Source organism: Staurois parvus, unplaced genomic scaffold (assembly GCF_062004578.1).
Source record: "Staurois parvus isolate SC_StPar_1 unplaced genomic scaffold, SC_StPar_1.0 ptg003527l, whole genome shotgun sequence".
In the NCBI taxonomy this organism is placed as follows: domain Eukaryota; kingdom Metazoa; phylum Chordata; class Amphibia; order Anura; family Ranidae; genus Staurois; species Staurois parvus.
The window spans coordinates 90,001-110,288 of NW_028321323.1; the positions used below are offsets into that span (position 1 = coordinate 90,001).

Consider the following 20,288-nt stretch of genomic DNA (forward strand, 5'->3'; position numbering starts at 1 on the left):
CGAGGCGCCCGGAGAACGAAGAAATCCCTCCGCCCCAAAACTGATATTTTATTTCTGGCGGAGACCGCCGACACCTTGGGGACCGAGCCCACACGCAAATATTTGTTTCCTTTCGGATCGATTCGCCTCGTCGCCTTCGTGAAAAAAAAAAATAGTTTCATTTTAGTTTTGTTTATTCATTTTTGACCGGACTCAATTTTTTTTTTTGTTTTACAACAGATTCCAAGTATTCGAATCAAAAATATTGAAGCGTTCCGAAGTCGTTGTGAAGAATTGCTGGTTTTATTCTATTTGTTTATTTTTCACTCTGTTCCGTTCGAAATTCGAATTTCAGAAGATGGCTATATTATTTCTATTCTATTCTTTTCCTTTATTTTCTGTTCTATTCTATTCCTTTATTTTCTGTTCTATTCTATTCCTTTAATTTCCATTCTATTCCTTTATTTTCTGTTCTATTCTATTCCTTTATTTTCTGTTCCTTTATTTTCTGTTCTATTCTCTTCCTTTATTTTCTATTCTATGCCTTTATTTTCTGTTCTATTCTATTCCTTTATTTTCTGTTCCTTTATTTTCTGTTCTATTCTATTCCTTTATTTTCTGTTATATTCCTTTATTTTCTGTTCTATTCCTTTATTTTCTATTCTATTTCTTTATTTTCTGTTCCTTTATTTTCTGTTCTATTCTATTCCTTTATTTTCTATTTTTTTCTTTTTTTTCTGTTCTATTCTATTCCTTTATTTTCTATTCTATTATTTTCCTTTATTTTCTGTTCTATTCTATTCCTTTTTTTTCTGTTCTATTCTATTCCTTTATTTTCTATTCTATTCCTTTATTTTCTGTTCTATTCTATCTTTTTTTCAATTCTGTTCCTTTATTTTCTCTTCTGTTCTTTTCTGTTCTATTTTATTCTATTCTTTTCGAAATTCCATTTTTGAAAGGCGGCTATATCTTTTCTGTTCTATTCCTTTATTTTCTGTTCTATTTCTTTATTTTCTGTTCCTTTATTTTCTGTTCTATTCTATTCCTTTATTTTCTATTCTATGCCTTTATTTTCTGTTCTATTCTATTCCTTTATTTTCTATTATATTCCTTTATTTTCTATTCTATTCCTTTATTTTCTATTCTATTTATTTTCTGTTCCTTTATTTTCTGTTCTATTCTATTCCTTTATTTCCTATTCTTTTTCTTTATTTTCTGTTCCTTTATTCTCTGTTCTATTCTATTCCTTTATTTTCTATTCATTCTTTTCCTTTATTTTCTGTTCTATTCTATTCCTTTATTTTCTGTCCTATTCTATTCCTTTATTTTCTATTCTATTCCTTTATTTTCTATTCATTCTTTTCCTTTATTTTCTGTTCTATTCTATTCCTTTATTTTCTGTCCTATTCTATTCCTTTATTTTCTATTCTATTCCTTTATTTTCTGTTCTATTCTATCTTTTTTTCAATTCTGTTCCTTTATTTTCTCTTCTGTTCTTTTCTGTTCTATTTTATTCTAGTCTTTTCGAAATTCGATTTTCGAAAGGCGGCTATATCTTTTCTATTCTATTCTTATTTGTTTTTCTATTCTCTTCTTTTGCAGAATTCTGTTTTATGCTATTCTATTCCTTTTTAAAATTTGAATTTCAGAAGACGGCTATATTTTTTCTATTCTGCTCTAATCTATTCTAGTTTTTTTTATTCCTTTCTTTTCTTTTCTTTTCTATTCTTTTCTATATTCGATTTTCAGAAGACAGCTATATTCTAATTTATTCTACTCTATTTTATTCTATTCTAATCTATTCTATTTTTTTATAATCTTTTTGTCTTTTCTATTATTTTATTTTCTATTCTAATTTGTTCTATTCTATTCTTTTCGAAATTAGATTTTCGAAAGGCGGCTATATCTTTTCTTTTCCATTCTATTCTTATTTGTTTTTCTTTTCTCTTCTTTTATTCTTCATTCTACTCTATTCAAAATTCAAATTTCAAAAGACTACTAGATTCTTTCTATTCTGTTCTTTTTTTTTTTTTTCTATTTCTGTTCCTTTCTATCATTTTATTTTCTATTCTATTTTCAGAAGACAGCTATATTCTATTTTATTCTATCCTATTCTAATCTATTTTTTTTATTCTATATTCCGTTCAGTTTTGTGCTATTCTATTCTTTTTGAAATTTGAATTTCAGAAGACGTTCTTTCTATTCTAATCTATTCTAGTTTTTTCTATTCCTTTATTTTCTCCTCTGTTCTTTTCTATTTTCTATTCTATTCCATTCTTTTCTGAATTCAATTTTTGGAAGACAGCTGTATTCTAATTTATTCTAATTTTATTCTAGTGGGTCACAGAAACGGACGATTTTGGTGTGAAAACCTTGTTGGTTCTGTAATCCGATGGTGCCACCAATGATTTAGAAAATCGGTAGTTTTTCACGAACTTTCCAGCGCACCCGATGATCGAAATGGGGAGGAACCACGGAAATCATCCTTTTCCATTTGCATGCCATACACGGGTCGAATTCCGAACAATTTTTTCATCTGAAAATCGTTCAGAATTCGACCCGTGTATGGCCGGCGTTAAAGGGGCCTAACACCTGATGACACTTTTCTGGAACAGAGCCGCCTAGTGGTGGATTAGCTAACTGCACCCGCCGACCCGCCTGCACACTCTCTGCCATGCAGCAGTCTTTTGCTCCTCCCACTACGGGCGACTTATCCTATAGCCACCCCCACCGAACACATCGATCGCAAACAACCAGAACGAAGAAATGCATTATTATTTGTAAATAGGGGTACAGCGGGGGGGAGGGGGGGCTGGGTGTTGTAGATGAGCTTTAAGTACCCATGAAGGGGGAATCCCCCACAAGATGGCAGCAGCATGATCCCCCCTTACAGCATCTCTACAACTTCAACATTCTTGGTTACTTCGGGGTAAAGCGAGGAAACAACACAAAACAAAAAAGCCCTGTATTATATTAACCCCTCCCACTCCTGAGGATCCCCCCCTCCTCCCCCTCCAGAGGATTCCCCCCTTCTCCCCCTCCAGAGGATTCCCCCCTCCTACCCCTCCAGAGGATTCCCCCCTTCTCCCCCTCCAGAGGATTCCCCCTCCTACCCCTCCAGAGGATTCCCCCATCCTCCCCCTCCAGAGGATCCCCCCATCCTCCCACTCCTGAGGATCCCCCCCTCCTCCCCCTCCAGAGGATTCCCCCCTTCTCCCCCTCCAGAGGATTCCCCCTCCTACCCCTCCAGAGGATTCACCCATCCTCCCCCTCCAGAGGATCCCCCCATCCTCCCACTCCTGAGGATCCCCCCTCCACAGGATTCCCCCTCCTACCCCTCCAGAGGATCCCCCCCTCCTCCCCCTCCAGAGGATTCCCCCTCCTACCCCTCCAGAGGATCCCCCCATCCTCCCCCTCCAGAGGATTCCCCCCATCCTCCCCCTCCAGAGGATTCCCCCCTCCTCAGGATCCCCCCCTCCTATCCCTCCAGAGGATCCCCCCTCCTCCCCCTCCAGAGGATTCCCCCTCCAGAGGATTCCCCCCCTCCTCAGGATCCCCCCTCCTATCCCTCCAGAGGATCCCCCCCTCCAGAGGATTCCCCCTCCTACCCCTCCAGAGGATGCCCCCCTTCTATCCCTCAAGAGGATCCCCCCCTCCTATCCCTCCAGAGGATTCCTCTCCTCCCCCTCCAGAGGATTCCCCCTCCTACCCCTCCAGAAGATCCCCCCCTCCTACCCCTCCATAGGATTCCCCCCCCCCCCTCCTACCTAGCTCACTTTGGAGAGGTGGGGAGACCCCTGTCTCAGCTCCCCATATCCCTCTTATGTGTAAGTCCCCCTGTGCCTGTTAGGGGTACAGGGTGATCTGTCCTAATATTGGGGTGGGGGGTTGTGGATTGTTTAATGCCATGTGGTTGCATCCCATTGTTCTATTGTGTGTCTTGCTTGGGAGCAAACTATTATGGGATGTATGTGATTGTGTATTGGCTTGGTGGGGGAGTGTCTCCAGCAGCCCTCCCTCCTGATGGGACTGTCTGCTGGTGTGTCTCTTGTTACTAAATGTAGATTGCCCCGCCCTGTGTCATTATGCAGGGAGGGGGGATTGTCCCCTGAGTGTATATATCTTGTATCTGTGTTCAAATAAAGTAGTCTACTTCCTGGTTTACTCCAAGACTGGTGTCGTCTCGTCTTGTGTGGTCAGCTGTGGTGTCCGTGGATCTATGTTCGGACGGGGAAGAGGGAGTCTAACGAAAATACCCTAGTGCAGTCGGGGTCCAGTTCCGTTACAGCCACACCTGAGATTAAAGACCCCACATCCCACAATGTCACGCCTGAGATTCAGGACTCCACATTCCACAATGCCACGCCTGAGAATAAGGAACCCACAGCCTACAATGCCACGCCTGAGATTCAGGACCCGACATCCCACAATTGCAATGCCTGAGACTCCTGACCCACATCCCACAATGCCATGCCTGAGATTCAGACCCACATCCCACAATGCCACTCCTGAGATTTAGGACCCCACATTCCACAGTGCCACACCTGAGATTAAGGACCCCACATTCCACAATGTCACGTCTGAGATTCAGGACCCCACATTCCACAATGCCACGCCTGAGATTGTGGACCCAACATCCCACAATACCACACCTGAGATTAAGGACCTCACATCCCACAATGCTACGCCTGAGAATCAGGACCCCACATCCCACAATGCAATGCCTGAGATTCAGGACCCCACATCCCACAATGCCACGCCTGAGATTCAGGAAGCCACATCCCACAATGCCACGCCTAAGATTCAGGACCCCACATCCCACAATGCCACGCCTGAGAATCAAGACCCCACATCCCACAATGCAATGTCTGAGAATCAGGACCCCACATTCCACAATGCCACGCTTCAGTTTCAGGACCCCACATCTAACAATGCCATGCCTTAGATTGAAGACCCCACAATTCCATGCCTGAGAATCAGGATCCCACAATGGCACGCCTGAATCTCAGGACCCTACATCCCACAATGCCACCCCTGAGATTTAGGACCCCACATCCCACAATGCCACCCCTGAGATTTAGGACCCCACATCCCACAATGCCACCCCTGAGATTTAGGACCCCACATCCCACAATGCCATGCCTGAGATTCAGGACCCCACACTCCACAATTCACTGTCTAACATTCAGGACCCCACATCCCACAATGCCACGCCTGAGATTCAGGACCCCACATCCCACAATGCAACGCCTGAGAATCAGGACCCCACATCCCACAATGCAATGCCTGAGATTCAGGACCCCACATCCCACAATGCCACGCCTGAGATTCAGGACCCCACATCCCACAATGCAATGCCTGAGACTCCTGAACCACATCCCACAATGCCACGCCTGAGATTTAGGACCCCACATCCCGCAATGTCACGCCTAAGATTCAGGACCCCACATCCCACAATGCCACACATGAGATTCAGGATCCCACAATGCCACACCAGATATTCAAGACCCCACATCCCACAATGCCACGCCTTAGATTAAGGACCCCACAACTCACAATTTCATGCCTGAGATTCAGGATCCCACATCCCACAATGCCACGCCGGAGATTAAGGACCCCACACCCCACAATGCCACGCCTGAGATTCAGGACCCCGCACCCCACGGTGCCACACCAGAGATTAAGAACCCCGCAACCCACAATGCCACACCTGAAGTTAAGGACCCCACATCCCACAATGCCAAACCAGAGATTAAGGAACTCACATCCCACAATGCCACGCCTGAGATTTGGGATCCCACATCCCACAATGCCACACATGAGATTCAGGATCCTCACAATGCCACGCCAGATATTCAAGACCCCACATCCCACAATGCCACGCCTTAGATTAAGGACCCCACAACTCACAATTTCATGCCTGAGATTCAGGACCCCACATCCCACAATGCCACGCCTTAGATTAAGGACCCCACACCCCACAATTTCATGTCTAAGATTAAGGACCCCACATCCCACAATGCCACACCTGTCATTCAGGACCCCACATTTCACAATACAACGCCTGAGATTCAGAACCCCACACCCCACAATTTCAAGCCTGAAATTCAGGACCCCACATTCCACAATGCCACGCCTGAGATTAAGGACCCCACACCCCACAATTTCAAGCCTGAGATTAAGGACCCCAAACCCCACAATGCCACGCTGGAGATTCAGGACCCCACATCCCACAATGCTACGCCTGAGATAAAGGACCCCGCACCCCACGGTGCAACACCTGAGATTCAGGACCCCACAAACCCATAATGCCACAGCTGAGATTCAGGACCCCACATCTCACAATTCCACACCTGAAGTTCAGGACCCCAAATCCCACACCTGAGATTCAGGACCCCACATCCCACATTGCCCCTTCTGAGATTCAGGACCCGATATCCCACAATGCCACTCCTGAGATTCAGGACCCCACATCCCACAATGCCACGCCTGAGATTCAGGACCCCGCACCCCACGGTGCCAAACCTGAGATGCAGGGCCCCGCAATCCACAATGCCAAACCTCAGTTTCAGGACCCCACATCCCACAATGCACTGCCTGAGACTCAGGACCCTTCATCCCACAATGCCACGCCTGAGATTCAGGACCCCACATCCCACAATACCATGCCTGAGATTCAGGCCCCCGCACCCCACAGTGCCACACCAGAGATTAAGGACCCCACAACCCACAATTCCACACCTGAAGTTCAGGACCCCACATCCCACAATGCCATGCCTGAAAATAAGGACCACAAATCCCACAATGCAACGCCTGAGATTCAGGACCCCACATCCCACAATGCCATGCCTGAGAATCAGAACCCCACATTCCATAATGCCACGCCTGAGAATCTGGACCCTGCATCCCACAATGCAATGCCTGAGAATCAGGACCCCACATCCCACAATGCAATGCCTGAAATTCAGGACCCCACATCCCACAATGCAATGCCTGAGATTCAGGACCCCACATCCCACAATGCCACGCCTGAGATTCAGGACCCCACATCCCACAATGCCATGCCTGAGACTCCTGACCCACATCCCACAATGCCACACCTGAGATTCAGGACCCCGCAACCCGCAATGCCACACCTGAGATTCAGGACCCCACATTCCACATTGCCAAGCCTCAGTTTCAGGACCCCACATCCCACAATGCCATGTCTGAGATTCAGGACCCCACATCCCACAATGCCATGCCTGAGAATCAGGACCCCACATCCCACAATGCCACGCCTTAGATTGAGGACCCCACAATGGCACGCCTGAGACTCAGGACCATACATCCCACAATGCCACGCCTGAGATTCAGGACCCCACATCCCACAATGCCATGCCTAAGATTCAGCACCCCACATCCCACAATGCCATGCCTGAGAATCAGGACCCCACATCCCACAATGCCACGCCTTAGATTGAGGACCCCACAATGGCACGCCTGAGACTCAGGACCCTACATCGCACAATGCCACGCCTAATATTCAGGACCCCACATCCCACAATGCCACGGCTGAGATTCAAGACCCCACATCCCAAAATGCCACGCCTGAGATTCAGGACCCCACATCCCACAATGCCACGCCTGAGAATCAGGACCCCACATCCCACAATGCAATGCGTGAGATTCAGGACCCCACATCCCACAATGCAATGCCTGAGACTACTGACCCACATCCCACAATGCCACACCTGAGATTTAGGACCCCACATCCCGCAATGTCACGCCTGAGATTCAGGACCCCACATCCCACAATGCCACACATGAGATTCAGGATCCCACAATGCCACGCCAGATATTCAAGACCCCACATCCCACAATGCCACGCCTTAGATTAAGGACCCCACAACTCACAATTTCATGCCTGAGATTCAGGATCCCACAATGCCACGCCTGAGATTTAGGACCCCACATCCCACAATGCCACGCCTGAGATTCAGGACCCTGCACCCCACGGTGCCACACCAGAGATTAAGGACCCCGCAACCCACAATGCCACACCTGAAGTTAAGGACCCCACATCCCACAATGCCATGCCTGAAAATAAGGACCCCAAATTCCACAATGCCACACATGAGATTCAGGATCCCCACAATGCCACGCCAGATATTCAAGACCCCACATCCCACAATGCCACGCCTTAGATTAAGGACCCCACAACTCACAATTTCATGCCTGAGATTCAAGACCCCACATCCCACAATGCCACGCCTTAGATTAAGGACCCCACACCCCACAATTTTAAGTCTGAGATTAGAGACCCCACATCCCACAATGCCACACCTGTGATTCAGGACCCCACATTTCACAATACCACGCCTGAGATTCAGGACCCCAAACCCCACAATTTCAAGCATGAGATTCAGGACCCCACATTCCACAATTTCAAGCCTGAGATTCAGGACCCCACATCCCACAATGTCACGCCTGAGATAAAGGACCCCGCACCCCACGGTGCAACACCTGAGATTCAGGACCCCACAACCCATAATGCCACAGCTGAGATTCAGGACCCCACATCTCACAATTCCACACCTGAAGTTCAGGACCCCAAATCCCACACCTGAGATTCAGGACCCCACATCCCACATTGCCCCTTCTGAGATTCAGGACCCCACATCCCACAATGCAATGCCTGAGACTCCTGACCCACATCCCACAATGCCACGCTTGAGATTCAGGACCCCACATCCCACAATCCCACGCCTGAGGTTCAGGATCTCGCACCCCACGGTGCCAAACCTGAGATGCAGGACCCCGCAATCCACAATGCCAAACCTGAGATTCAGGACCCCACATTCCACAATGCCACACCTCAGTTTCAGGACCCCACATCCCACAATGCCACACCTGAGATTCAGGACCCCACATCCCACAATGCCATGCCTAAGATTCAGGACCCCACATCCCACAATGCCACACCTGAGAATCAGGACCCCACATCCCACAATGCACTGCCTGAGACTCAGGACCCTACATCCCACAATGCCACGCCTGAGATTTAGGACCCCTCACCCCACAATTTCAAGCCTGAGATTCAGGACCCCACATCCCACAATACCATGCCTGAGATTCAGGACCCCACACCCCACGGTGCCACACCAGAGATTAAGGACCCCGCAACCCACAATTCCACACCTGAAGTTCAGGACCCCACATCCCACAGTGCCATGCCTGAAAATAAGGACCCCAAATCCCACAATGCCACGCCTGAGAATCAGGACCCCACATCCCACAATGCCATGCCTGAGAATCAGGACCCCACATTCCATAATGCCACGCCTGAGAATCTGGACCCTGCATCCCACAATGCCATGCCTGAGAATCAGGACCCCACATCCCACAATGCCACGCCTGAGATTTAGGACCCCACATCCCACAATGTCACGCTTGAGATTCAGGAACCCACATCCCACAATGCCACAGCTGAGATTCAAAACCCCACATCCCACAATGCCACGCCTAAGATTCAGGACCCCACATCCCACATTGCCACACCTGAGATTCAGGACTCTGCACCACACAATGGCTTATCTAAGATTAAGGACCCCACATCCCACAATGCCATGCCTTAGATTCAGGACCCCGCACCCCACAATGCCACGCCTTAGATTCAGGACCCCACATCCCACAATGCCACACCTGAGATTCAGGACCCCACATCCGACAATGCCACACCTGAGATTCAAGACCCCACATCCCACAATGCCACACCTGAGATTCAGGACCCCACATCCCGCAATGCAAAGCCTGAGATTCTTGGATCCTCGTACCGCATGATTACATCGATTACTTGGATTCTCGTCCCACGTGATAAGAGCGATTACTTGGAACCGAGTCCCGTGTGATTACAGCGATTACTTGGATCCGTGTCCCCCATGATTACAGCAATTACTTAGATCCGTGTCCTGCATGATTACAGCGATTACTTGGATCCGTGTCCTGCATGATTACAGCGATTACTTGGATCCGTGTCCTGCACGATTACAGTGATTACTTGGATCTGTGTCCCACGTTATTACAGCGATTACTTGGATCCGTATCCTGCATGATTACGATTCCTTGGATCCGTGTCCCGCATGATTACAGTGATTACTTGGATCCACGTCTCGCGTGATTCCAGTGATTACTTGGATCCGTGTCCCACATGATTACAGCGATTTCTTGGATCCGTGTCCCGCATGATTACAGTGATTACTTGGATCCGTGTCCCACATGATTACAGCGATTTCTTGGATCCATGTCCCGCATGATTATAGCGATTACTTGGATCCGTGTCCCGCATGATTACAGCGATTACTTGGATCCGTGTCCCGCATGATTACAGCGATTACTTGGATCCGCGTCCCGCATGATTATAGCGATTACTTGGATCCGTGTCCCCCATGATTACAGCGATTACTTGGATCCGTGTCCCACATGATTACAGCGATTACTTGGATCCGCGTCCCGCATGATTATAGCGATTACTTGGATCCGTGTCCCCCATGATTACAGCGATTGCTTGGATCCGTGTCCCGCATGATTACAGCGATTACTTGGATCCAAGTCTCACATGATTATAGCGATTACTTGGATCCGTGTCCCCCATGATTACAGCGATTACTTGGATCCACGTCTCGTGTGATTACAGTGATTACTTGGATCTGTGTCCCGCATGATTACAGCGATTACTTGGATCCGTGTCCCGCATGATTACAGCGATTACTTGGATCCACGTCTCGTGTGATTACAGTGATTACTTGGATCTGTGTCCCGCGTGATTATAGCGATTACTTGGATCCGCGTCCTGTATGATTATAGCGATTATTTGGATCAGTGTCCCGCATGATTACAGCGATTACTTGGATCCATGTCCCGCATGATTACAGCGATTACTTAGATCCGCGTCCCGCATGATTATAGCGATTACTTGGATCCATGTCCCGCATGATTACAGCGATTACTTGGATCCGTGTCCCACATGATTACAGCGATTACTTGGATCCGCGTCCCGCATGATTATAGCGATTACTTGGATCCGTGTCCCCCATGATTGCAGCGATTACTTGGATCTGTGTCCCCCATGATTACAGCAATTACTTGGATCCGTGTCCCGCATGATTACAGCGATTGCTTGGATCCGTGTCCCGCATGATTACAGCGATTACTTGGATCCGAGTCTCACATGATTATAGCGATTACTTGGATCCGTGTCCCCCATGATTACAGCGATTACTTGGATCCACGTCTCGTGTGATTATAGCGATTACTTGGATCCGTGTCCCGCATGATTACAGCAATTACTTGGATCCGTGTCCCACATGATTACAGCAATTACTTGGATCCGTGTCCCACATGAATACAGCGATTACTTGGATCCGTGTCCCGCATGAATATAGCGATTACTTGGATCCACGTCCCGCATGATTACAGAGATTACTTGGATCCACGTCTCGTGTGATTACAGTGATTACTTGCATCCGTGTCCCGCATGATTACAGCGATTACTTGGATCCGTGTCCCGCATGATTACAGCGATTACTTGGATCCGTGTCCCGCGTGATTACAGCGTGGGATCTGAACATGAACTTTGCACATCACCATTGCCCTTTGCACTGCTTTACTAAACAACCGCTTGAGCCACCATTCCTCCGGGGCCCAGGTACTTTCCCTTTGCATGTCATCTTTGCTCTTTACATCACCTTATTAAAACGCTCCATGAGCATCCATATCCCCTGGGCCCCCAGCACTTGCCCTTAGCAGCTCACCATTGCCCTTTGTACGTCACCATCATTCTTAGCACCTCACTATTGCCCTTAGCATGTCTCCATTGCCCTTAGCACCTCACTATTGCCCTTAGCATGTCTCCATTGCCCTTAGCATGTCACCATTGCCCTCTGCATGTCACCATTGCCCTTAGCATGTCACTATTGCCCTTAGCATGTCACCATTGCCCTCTGCATGTCACCATTGCCCTTAGCACATCACCATTACCCTTAGCACCTCACCATTGCCCTTAGCACCTCACCATTGCCCTTAGCACCTCACCATTGCCCTTTGTATGTCACCATCGTTCTTAGCACCTCCCTATTGCCCTTAGCATGTCTCCATTGCCCTTAGCACCTCACTATTGCCCTTAGCATGTCTCCATTGCCCTTAGCATGTCACCATTGCCCTTAGCATGTCACCATTGCCCTCTGCATGTCACCATTGCCCTTAGCACCTCACCATTACCCTTAGCACCTCACCATTACCCTTAGCACCTCACCATTGCCCTTAGCACCTCACCATTGCCCTTAGCACGTCACCATTGCCCTTAGCACCTCACCATTGCCCTTAGCACGTCACCATTACCCTTAGCATGTCACCATTGCCCTTAGCACGTCACATTTGCTCTTAGCATGTCACCATTGCCCTTAGCATGTCATCATTGCCCTTAGCACGTCACCATTGCCCTTAGCACATCACCATTGCCCTTAGCACCTCACCATTGCCCTTAGCATGTCACCATTGCTCTTCGCACTGCCCTGTTTAATAACTCTGAGCATTCATGTCCCCGGGGCACCCGGAACTTGCTCTTTGCGTGTCATCATTGCCCTTTGAACCGCCTTAATAAATGATTCCACGCTTATCCATGGCCCCCAGGGCCCCCGCCACTTACCGGTACCATCTGGCAGCGCGCACATCTGATGGAGACGGACAGGAAACATAGGATGCTGCGGAGCTGCCTGGAGAGGATGGTGTGCTGCTGATCCCAGCTCCTCGCCATGTTCCCTGGACCTTCTCCTCCTCTCTGTCTCCTTCAGGCCAGGCGATTGATGGCCACCAACCTCCCTCCTCCAGCACAGCCTCCTGCAGACTGAGAGCTCACACAGCTTCCCCGGGGAATCTCTTATTAATGAGTGTCATTTACACTGAGGGGGGGGGGGAGAACATTCCAGGACACAATACAGGCAAGGAGCCATCCCTCCACCCAATGTCCTCCTAGAGACTCGAGGAGCCATCCCTCCACCCAATCTTCTCCCAGAGACCTGAGGAGCCATCCCTCCACCCAATGTCCTCCTAGAGACGTGAGGAGCCATCCCTCCACGCAATGTCCTCCTAGAGACTCGAGGAGCCATCCCTCCACCCAATCTTCTCCCAGAGACCTGAGGAGCCATCCCTCCACCCAATGTCCTCCTAGGGACGTGAGGAACCATCCCTCCACGCAATGTCCTCCCAGAGACTCGAGGAGCCATCCCTCCACCCAATGTCCTCCCAGAGGCGCGCTTTCTTCCGGATTCTCTCTGTAGAGGAAGGAAAGTATCTCTCAGGTGTTGGTAGATACCTTCAACTTCCCGAGACGAGACCAAGAAGGAGGACGCAAAATACGATCGGTGGATTGGAGCCGAACTCCGGGCAGATATAAGAGACACCAATGAATGCAGCTCTATGAAAGGCTCATTTACACTCGCTTCCACTTTTACACGCATTAAAGCGCCTGAAGCTCCAACATGGATGTGTTTGTGATTCTTTGATGAAGCTTGGCAATTGCCCGGTGTGTGTTGATTTTCTATTTGTTTTAAAGTGGCGCATTAGAACCCTGGCTCGGACGCACCCCCACTCAGCAGATCCCCAGCTCATCAGTACCCTCGATCAGCTGATCACCAGCTTATTAGTACCTTTGTTCAGCAGATCCCTCCGCTCAGTAGTAACCCCCAGCTCTGCTGACCCCCCGCTCAGTAGTAACCCCCAGCTCTGCTGATCCCCCGCTCAGTAGTAACCCCAGCTCTGCTGACCCCCCGCTCAGTAGTAACCCCCAGCTCTGCTGATCCCCCGCTCAGTAGTAACCCCCAGCTCTGCTGATCCCCCGCACAGTAGTAACCCCAGCTCTGCTGATCCCCTGCACAGTAGTAACCCCCAGCTCTGCTGACCCCCCGCTCAGTAGTAACCCCCAGCTCTGCTGATCCCCCGCACAGTAGTAACCCCCAGCTCTGCTGATCCCCCCGCTCAGTAGTAACCCCCAGCCCTGCTGACCCCCCGCTCAGTAGTAACCCCAAGCTCTGCTGATCCCCCTCTCAGTATTAATCACCAGCTCTGCTGAATCCCCTACTCAATAATACCCCCAGCTCTGCTGATCCCTCCACTCAGTAGTAACACCCAGCTCTGCTGATCCCCCACTCAGTAGTACCCCCAGCTCTGCTGATCCCTCCACTCAGTAGTAACACACAGCTCTGCTGATCTCCCACTCAGTAGTACACCCAGCAATGCTATTCCCCAGCTCAGTAATACCCCAGCTCTGCTGTTCCCCTGCTCAGTAGCAACCCCCAGCTCTGCTGATCCCCCACTCACTAGTAACCCCCAGCTCTGCTTATCCCCCACTCAGTAGTACCCTCAGTTTGCTGATCCCCCACTCAGTAGTACACCCAGCTCTGCTGATTCCCCACTCAGTATTAATCCCCAGCTCTGCTGATTCCCCACTCAGTAGTAACCTCCAGCTCTGCTGATTCCCCACTCAGTAGTAACCTCCAGCTCTGCTGATTCCCCACTCAGTAGTAACCCCCAGCTGTGCTGATACCCCACTCAGTAGTAATCCCCAGCTCTGCTGATTCCCCATTCAGTAGTAACCCCCAGCTCTGCTGTTTCCCCACTCACTAGTAATGCCCAGTTCTGCTGATCCACCGCTCAGTAGTAAGCTCAGCTCTGCTGATCCCCCGCTCAGTAGTACCCTCATTTTGCTGATCCACCAATCAGTAGGACCCACAGCTCTGCTGATCCCCCCACTCAGTAGTAACCCCCAGCTCTGCTGATCTCCCCACTCAGTAGTAACCCCCAGCCCTGCTGATTCCCCACTCCGTAACCCCCAGCTCTGCTGACCCCCACTCAGTGGTACCCTCAGTTTGCTGATCCCTCACTTAGTAGTAACCCCAGCTCTGCTGATTACCCATTCAGTAGTAACCCCCAGCTCTGCTGTTCCCCCGCTCAGTAGTAATGCTCAGCTCTGCTGATCACCCGCTCAGTAGTACCCTCATTTTGCTGATCCACCACTCAGTATTACCCCCAGTTAGCTGATCCCCCACTCAGTAGTAACCCCCAGCTCTGCTGATTCCCCACTCAGTAATCCCCAGCTCTGCTGATCCCCTGCTTTAGTAGTAACCACGAGCTTTGCTGATCCCTCGCTCAGTAGTAACCCCCAGCTCTGCTGATCATCTACTTCAGTGGTTCTCAACCTTTCTAATGCCGCGACCCCTTAATACAGTTCCTCATGTTGTGGTGACCCCCAACCATAAAATTATTTTCATTGCTACTTCATAACTGTAATTTTGCAGTGGGAGGAGTAGTGCCATGTCATTGGTGTCAGTGGAAGGAATAGTGCCCCATCATTGGTGTCAGTGGGAGGAATAGTGTCCCATCATTGATGTCAGTGGGAGGAATAGTGCCCCATCATTGGTGTCAGTGGGAGGAATAGTGCCCCATCGTTGGTATCAGTGGGAGGAATAGTGCCCCATCATTGGTATCAGTGGGAGGAATAGTGCCCCATCATTGGTGTCAGTGGGAGGAATAGTGCCCCATCACTGGTGTCAGTGGGAGGAATAGTGCCCCATCACTGGTGTCAGTGGGAGGAATAGTGCCCCATCACTGATGTCAGTGGGATGCATAGTGCCCCATCGTTGGTATCAGTGGGAGGAATAGTGCCCCATCACTGGTGTCAGTGGGATGAATAGTGCCCCATCGTTGGTATCAGTGGGAGGAATAGTGCCCCGTCATTGGTGTCAGTGGGAGGAATAGTGCCCCATCGTTGGTATCAGTGGGAGGAATAGTGCCCCATCATTGATGTCAGTGGGAGGAATAGTGCCCCATCATTGGTGTCAGTGGGAGGAATAGTGCCCCATCGTTGGTATCAGTGGGAGGAATAGTGCCCCATCGTTGGTATCAGTGGGAGGAATAGTGCCCCATCACTGATGTCAGTGGGATGAATAGTGCCCCATCACTGGTGTCAGTGGGAGGAATAGTGCCCCATCACTGGTGTCAGTGGGAGGAATAGTGCCCCATCGTTGGTGTCAGTGGGAGGAATAGTGCCCCATCGTTGGTGTCAGTGGGAGGAATAGTGCCCCATCGTTGGTGTCAGTGGGAGGAATAGTGCCCCATCGTTGGAGTCAGTGGGAGGAATAGTGCCCCATCATTGGTGTCAGTGGGAGGAATAGTGCCCCATCATTGGTGTCAGTGGGGGGAGTAGTGCTCCATCACTGGTGTCAGTGGGGGGAGTAGTGCCCCATCACTGGTGTCAGTGGGGGGAGTAGTGCCCCATCACTGGTGTCAGTGGGAGGAGTAGTGCTCCATCACTGGTGTCAGTGGGAGGAATAGTGCCACATCATTGGTGTCAGTGGGAGGAATAGTGCCCCATCATTGGTGTCAGTGGGGGGAGTAGTGCCCCATCATTGGTGTCAGTGGGAGGAATAGTGCCCCATCACTGGTGTCAGTGGGAGGAATAGTGCCACATCATTGGTGTCAGTGGGAGGAATAGTGCCCCATCATTGGTGTCAGTGGGAGGAATAGTGCCCCATCATTGATGTCAGTGTGGTGGAGGGGAGAATAGTGCCCCATCATTGGGGTCAGGGGGGGGGAAATAGTGCCCCATCGTTGGTGTCAGTGGGGGGAGGAATAGTGCCCCATCGTTGGTGTCAGTGGGGGGAGGAATAATGCCCCATCGTTGGTGTCAGTGGGGGGAGGAATACTGCCCCATCGTTGGTGTCAGTGGGGGGAGGAATACTGCCCCATCGTTGGTGTCAGTGGGGGGAGGAATAGTGCCCCATCGTTGGTGTCAGTGGGGGGAGGAATAGTGCCCCATCGTTGGTGTCAGTGGGGGGAGGAATAGTGCCCCATCGTTGGTGTCAGTGGGGGGAGGAATAGTGCCACATCGTTGGTGTCAGTGGGGGGAGGAATAGTGCCCCATCGTTGGTGTCAGTGGGGGGGAGGAATAGTGCCCCATCGTTGGTGTCAGTGGGGGGAGGAATAGTGCCCCATCGTTGGTATTAGTGACACAAATGATGGGGCACTATTCCTCCCACTGACACCAATGATACTTACTTTGCTGACCCCTGCTCCAGCCTGGGCTCGCTCTCTCACTTACCTGTCAGCTGTCTTCCTTCTCTGGCCGCTCTCCTCTTCACTCGCTCCGGCAGCTCCCTCGGTCTTCTTCGATCTCCGCGCGCTGCCGCTCGGCTCCTCCTCTCCAAGCTCCACCTCCTCGCCGGTGATTGGCCGCCTGTGTGCCTCTCCTGAGCTACAGTTCCGGTGGCCAATCAGCGGCGAGGAGGCGGAGCTGCTGAGCGATCCCGGAGGTGACAGGAGCAGCGTATCATCCCGCCCACACATCGCCGGAGACAGCAGCGGTGTCTCGGTTCCTAAGACCATCGGAAATATGTGTTTTCCGATGGTCTTAGGCGACCCCTGGGAAATGGTCGTTCGACCCCCAAAGGGGTCGCGACCCCCAGGTTGAGAACCGCTGCTCTACTTATTAGTAACCCCCAGCTCTGCTGATCCCCCACTCAGTGGTACCCTCAGTTTGCTGATCCCTCACTTAGTAGTAACCCCCAGCTCTGCTGATTACCCATTCAGTAGTAACCCCCAGCTCTGCTGTTCCCCCGCTCAGTAGTAATGCTGAGCTCTGCTGATCACCCGCTCAGTAGTACCCTCATTTTGCTGATCCACCACTCAGTATTACCCCCAGTTAGCTGATCCCCCACTCAGTAGTAACCCCCAGCTCTGCTGATCCCCTGCTTTAGTAGTAACCACTAGCTTTGCTGATCCCTCGCTCAGTAGTAACCCCCAGCTCTGCTGATCCTCTACTTATTAGTAACCCCCAGCTCTGCTGATCCTCTGATTTGCCTATCCTCCTCCCTCTCCAATCCTCACTCACTTCCCACTATATCGCTCCCACGCTGTGCACCACACATGAGAGCAGAGTGATGGAAAATGAGATCATTAAATGTATACATTTTTAAATGGATGAGCAGCACAGAGAGCCAATCAGGTGTTGCAGTGCGACTAGCATGCTGATAGGAGACGAGAGCAGAGTGAGGGAGAGATGACATCATCTGCCGCTTCTCCTTGCGGGTCTCTTTCCTCCTCCAGCCTGTGATTGGACAGTGAAAGGAGGAGCAGCAGACCAACTACCTCGTCTATCTGTCACTCTCTCCTCCTATCAGCATGCTCCTTGCACTGCATCAGGACTGATTGGCTCCTTGTACTGCTTCCCCCTCCCCCTAGTCTACGTTCTTTATCTATGTTCCCCCAGCCAGCTTTAGTTCTTAGGAGAGCGTGAAAGTGCAATGCACAGAGCAGAGCTGTGGGAGGGGCCTAGTAGACTCAACCCACTACAGGAAGGGGGCGAAGACAATACCAGTCACCCTGCACAAGGAGAGAGCAGAGCTGTGGGAGGGGCTCAGTGGGCTCCACCCACTATAGGCTATTTGCAGAAAACTATGGGTGGGGGCGGAGACAAGACCAGTCCCCCTGCACAAGAAGAGAGAGCAGAGCTGTGGGAGGGGCCAGTAGACTCCACCCACTACTACTTGCAAAAAACTCCAGGAGGGGGCGGAGACAGGATTTTTCACCCTGCACAAGGAGAGAGCAGAGTTGTGAGAGGGGCCCAGTAAACTCCACCCACTACTACTTGAAGAAACCTGCAGGAGGGGATGGAGACAAGATTTTTCACCCTGCACAAGGAGAGAGCAGAGCTGTGGGAGGGGCCCAGTAGACTCCACCCACTACTACTTGCAAAAACTGCAGGAGGGGGCGGAGACAGGATCTGTCACTCTGCACAAGGTCCAGTAGGCTCCACCCACCATAGACTATTTGCAGAAAACTATGGGAGGGGGCGGAGACAAGACCAGTCACCCTGTGCAAGGAGAGAGCAGAGCTGTGGGAGGAACTCAGTTGGCTCCACCAACTACTGCTTGCAGAAAAACTGCAGGAGGGGGCGGAGACAAGATCTGTCACCCTGCACAAGGCCCAGTAGACTCCACCCACTACTACTTGCATAAAACTACAGGAGGGGGCGGAGACAAGACCAGTCCTCCTGCACAAGGAGAGAGAGCAGTAGTGAGCGGTCCTTATTATAGGATTTTTGGATGATCCCGGAGTTCTCCTTTTAGGTGTCATCACACCAGCGTGTTGCGGTAATATCAGTGACACCCCGATGCACCACTATTTGCTTCGTAATGTTCCGGGGAGCACCGAGATGTGTGTGTGGGGGGGGCGGAGGTGTTAAAAAAAAATTGCGGGTCAGGTTTTAGTGCATTGCGGAGCACCGAATCCCCATTCACAATACAATGTTTGAACAACTTCCCTTGCTGTGAGGTTTGAGGATGAATTGCTCCACACTGCCTGCAGCTACAGAGGTTAGTGAGGTCTTGTTTTTAAAGCTCATTTACTGCTTGTTAAATTGGAGGTAAAAAAATGAATTGCGAGCAAGCCGGCTCTTTACGGCAGAAGAGGAAGCGCGACGCAGCGCGACGCACGCATCATCGCCGGAGAGAACAAACTTTCTCTACTGCCCGGAGAATGTTCTTGATGTGATCTCAAAAACAAAAAAATACTGATCTGTTGCTGTGGGAGAAGCAGCGGAATGTTGGATGGTGCCACCGGGGGGAGGGGGGGGATCAGACCTCCATGACCTACGGAGGTGTTTTGGGCATCATTTATTCATCGCCAAGCTGGGCGCTTCAACCAGAACGTATGGTGAGGAGAAGACAGCGACGTGACCTTCTCAGGAGACATCAGCAGATCCAGGGACAACCTAAAACCACAGCGGAGTTCTACCTGCGAAAGGCCACTTTGGACCCTCCCCTTTCTGCCTCTTGGGGCTTCCTATTGGTCAGTGGGTTAACCATTAAAACCAATAGGAGGTCAGTGTTCCAGCGGATACGGTTTGTGCTCCATTGTCACAAAGAGAAGGAAGGAGTTCCTGATCCTCAATAGGACTCTCTCCTCCCGCCTGAACCAATGAGGCTACAATCGCACTGCTCTGCGGCAAAAACACGCCAAAAACACACCAAAAACACACCAAAAACATGGCAAAAACACACATAGGCGATCGTAATAGATTTTATTGTGACAAAGTAGTGTGAAAGTAGTCCTATTGTTTCTGCTATGTTTCCGCACCCGGGGGAAAAAGGACACCCGACTCAAAAGAAGCAGCAAAAAATATCTAACATGAGTGCGTTTATGCTGCACCAAACATGCGCCAAAAATGCTGCTTGCAGGACTTCAAATGACAGCGATTCCCCGCAACCACAACCGCC

The 20,288-nt window shown here is 50.2% G+C and overlaps 1 protein-coding gene across 1 annotated transcript in view; it reads right to left on the minus strand.

Moving 5' to 3' along the window:
* LOC149427743 (transmembrane inner ear expressed protein-like) overlaps positions 1–12,995 on the minus strand; it is an 81,066-nt gene extending 68,071 nt beyond the window's left edge. The window contains exon 1 of the mRNA XM_089667713.1: positions 12,665–12,995. Within this exon, the coding sequence (XP_089523839.1) occupies positions 12,665–12,772 (108 nt within the window). The 5' untranslated portion in view covers positions 12,773–12,995. The remainder of the gene's footprint in view (positions 1–12,664) is intronic.
* Positions 12,996–20,288: the final 7,293 nt, after the last annotated feature.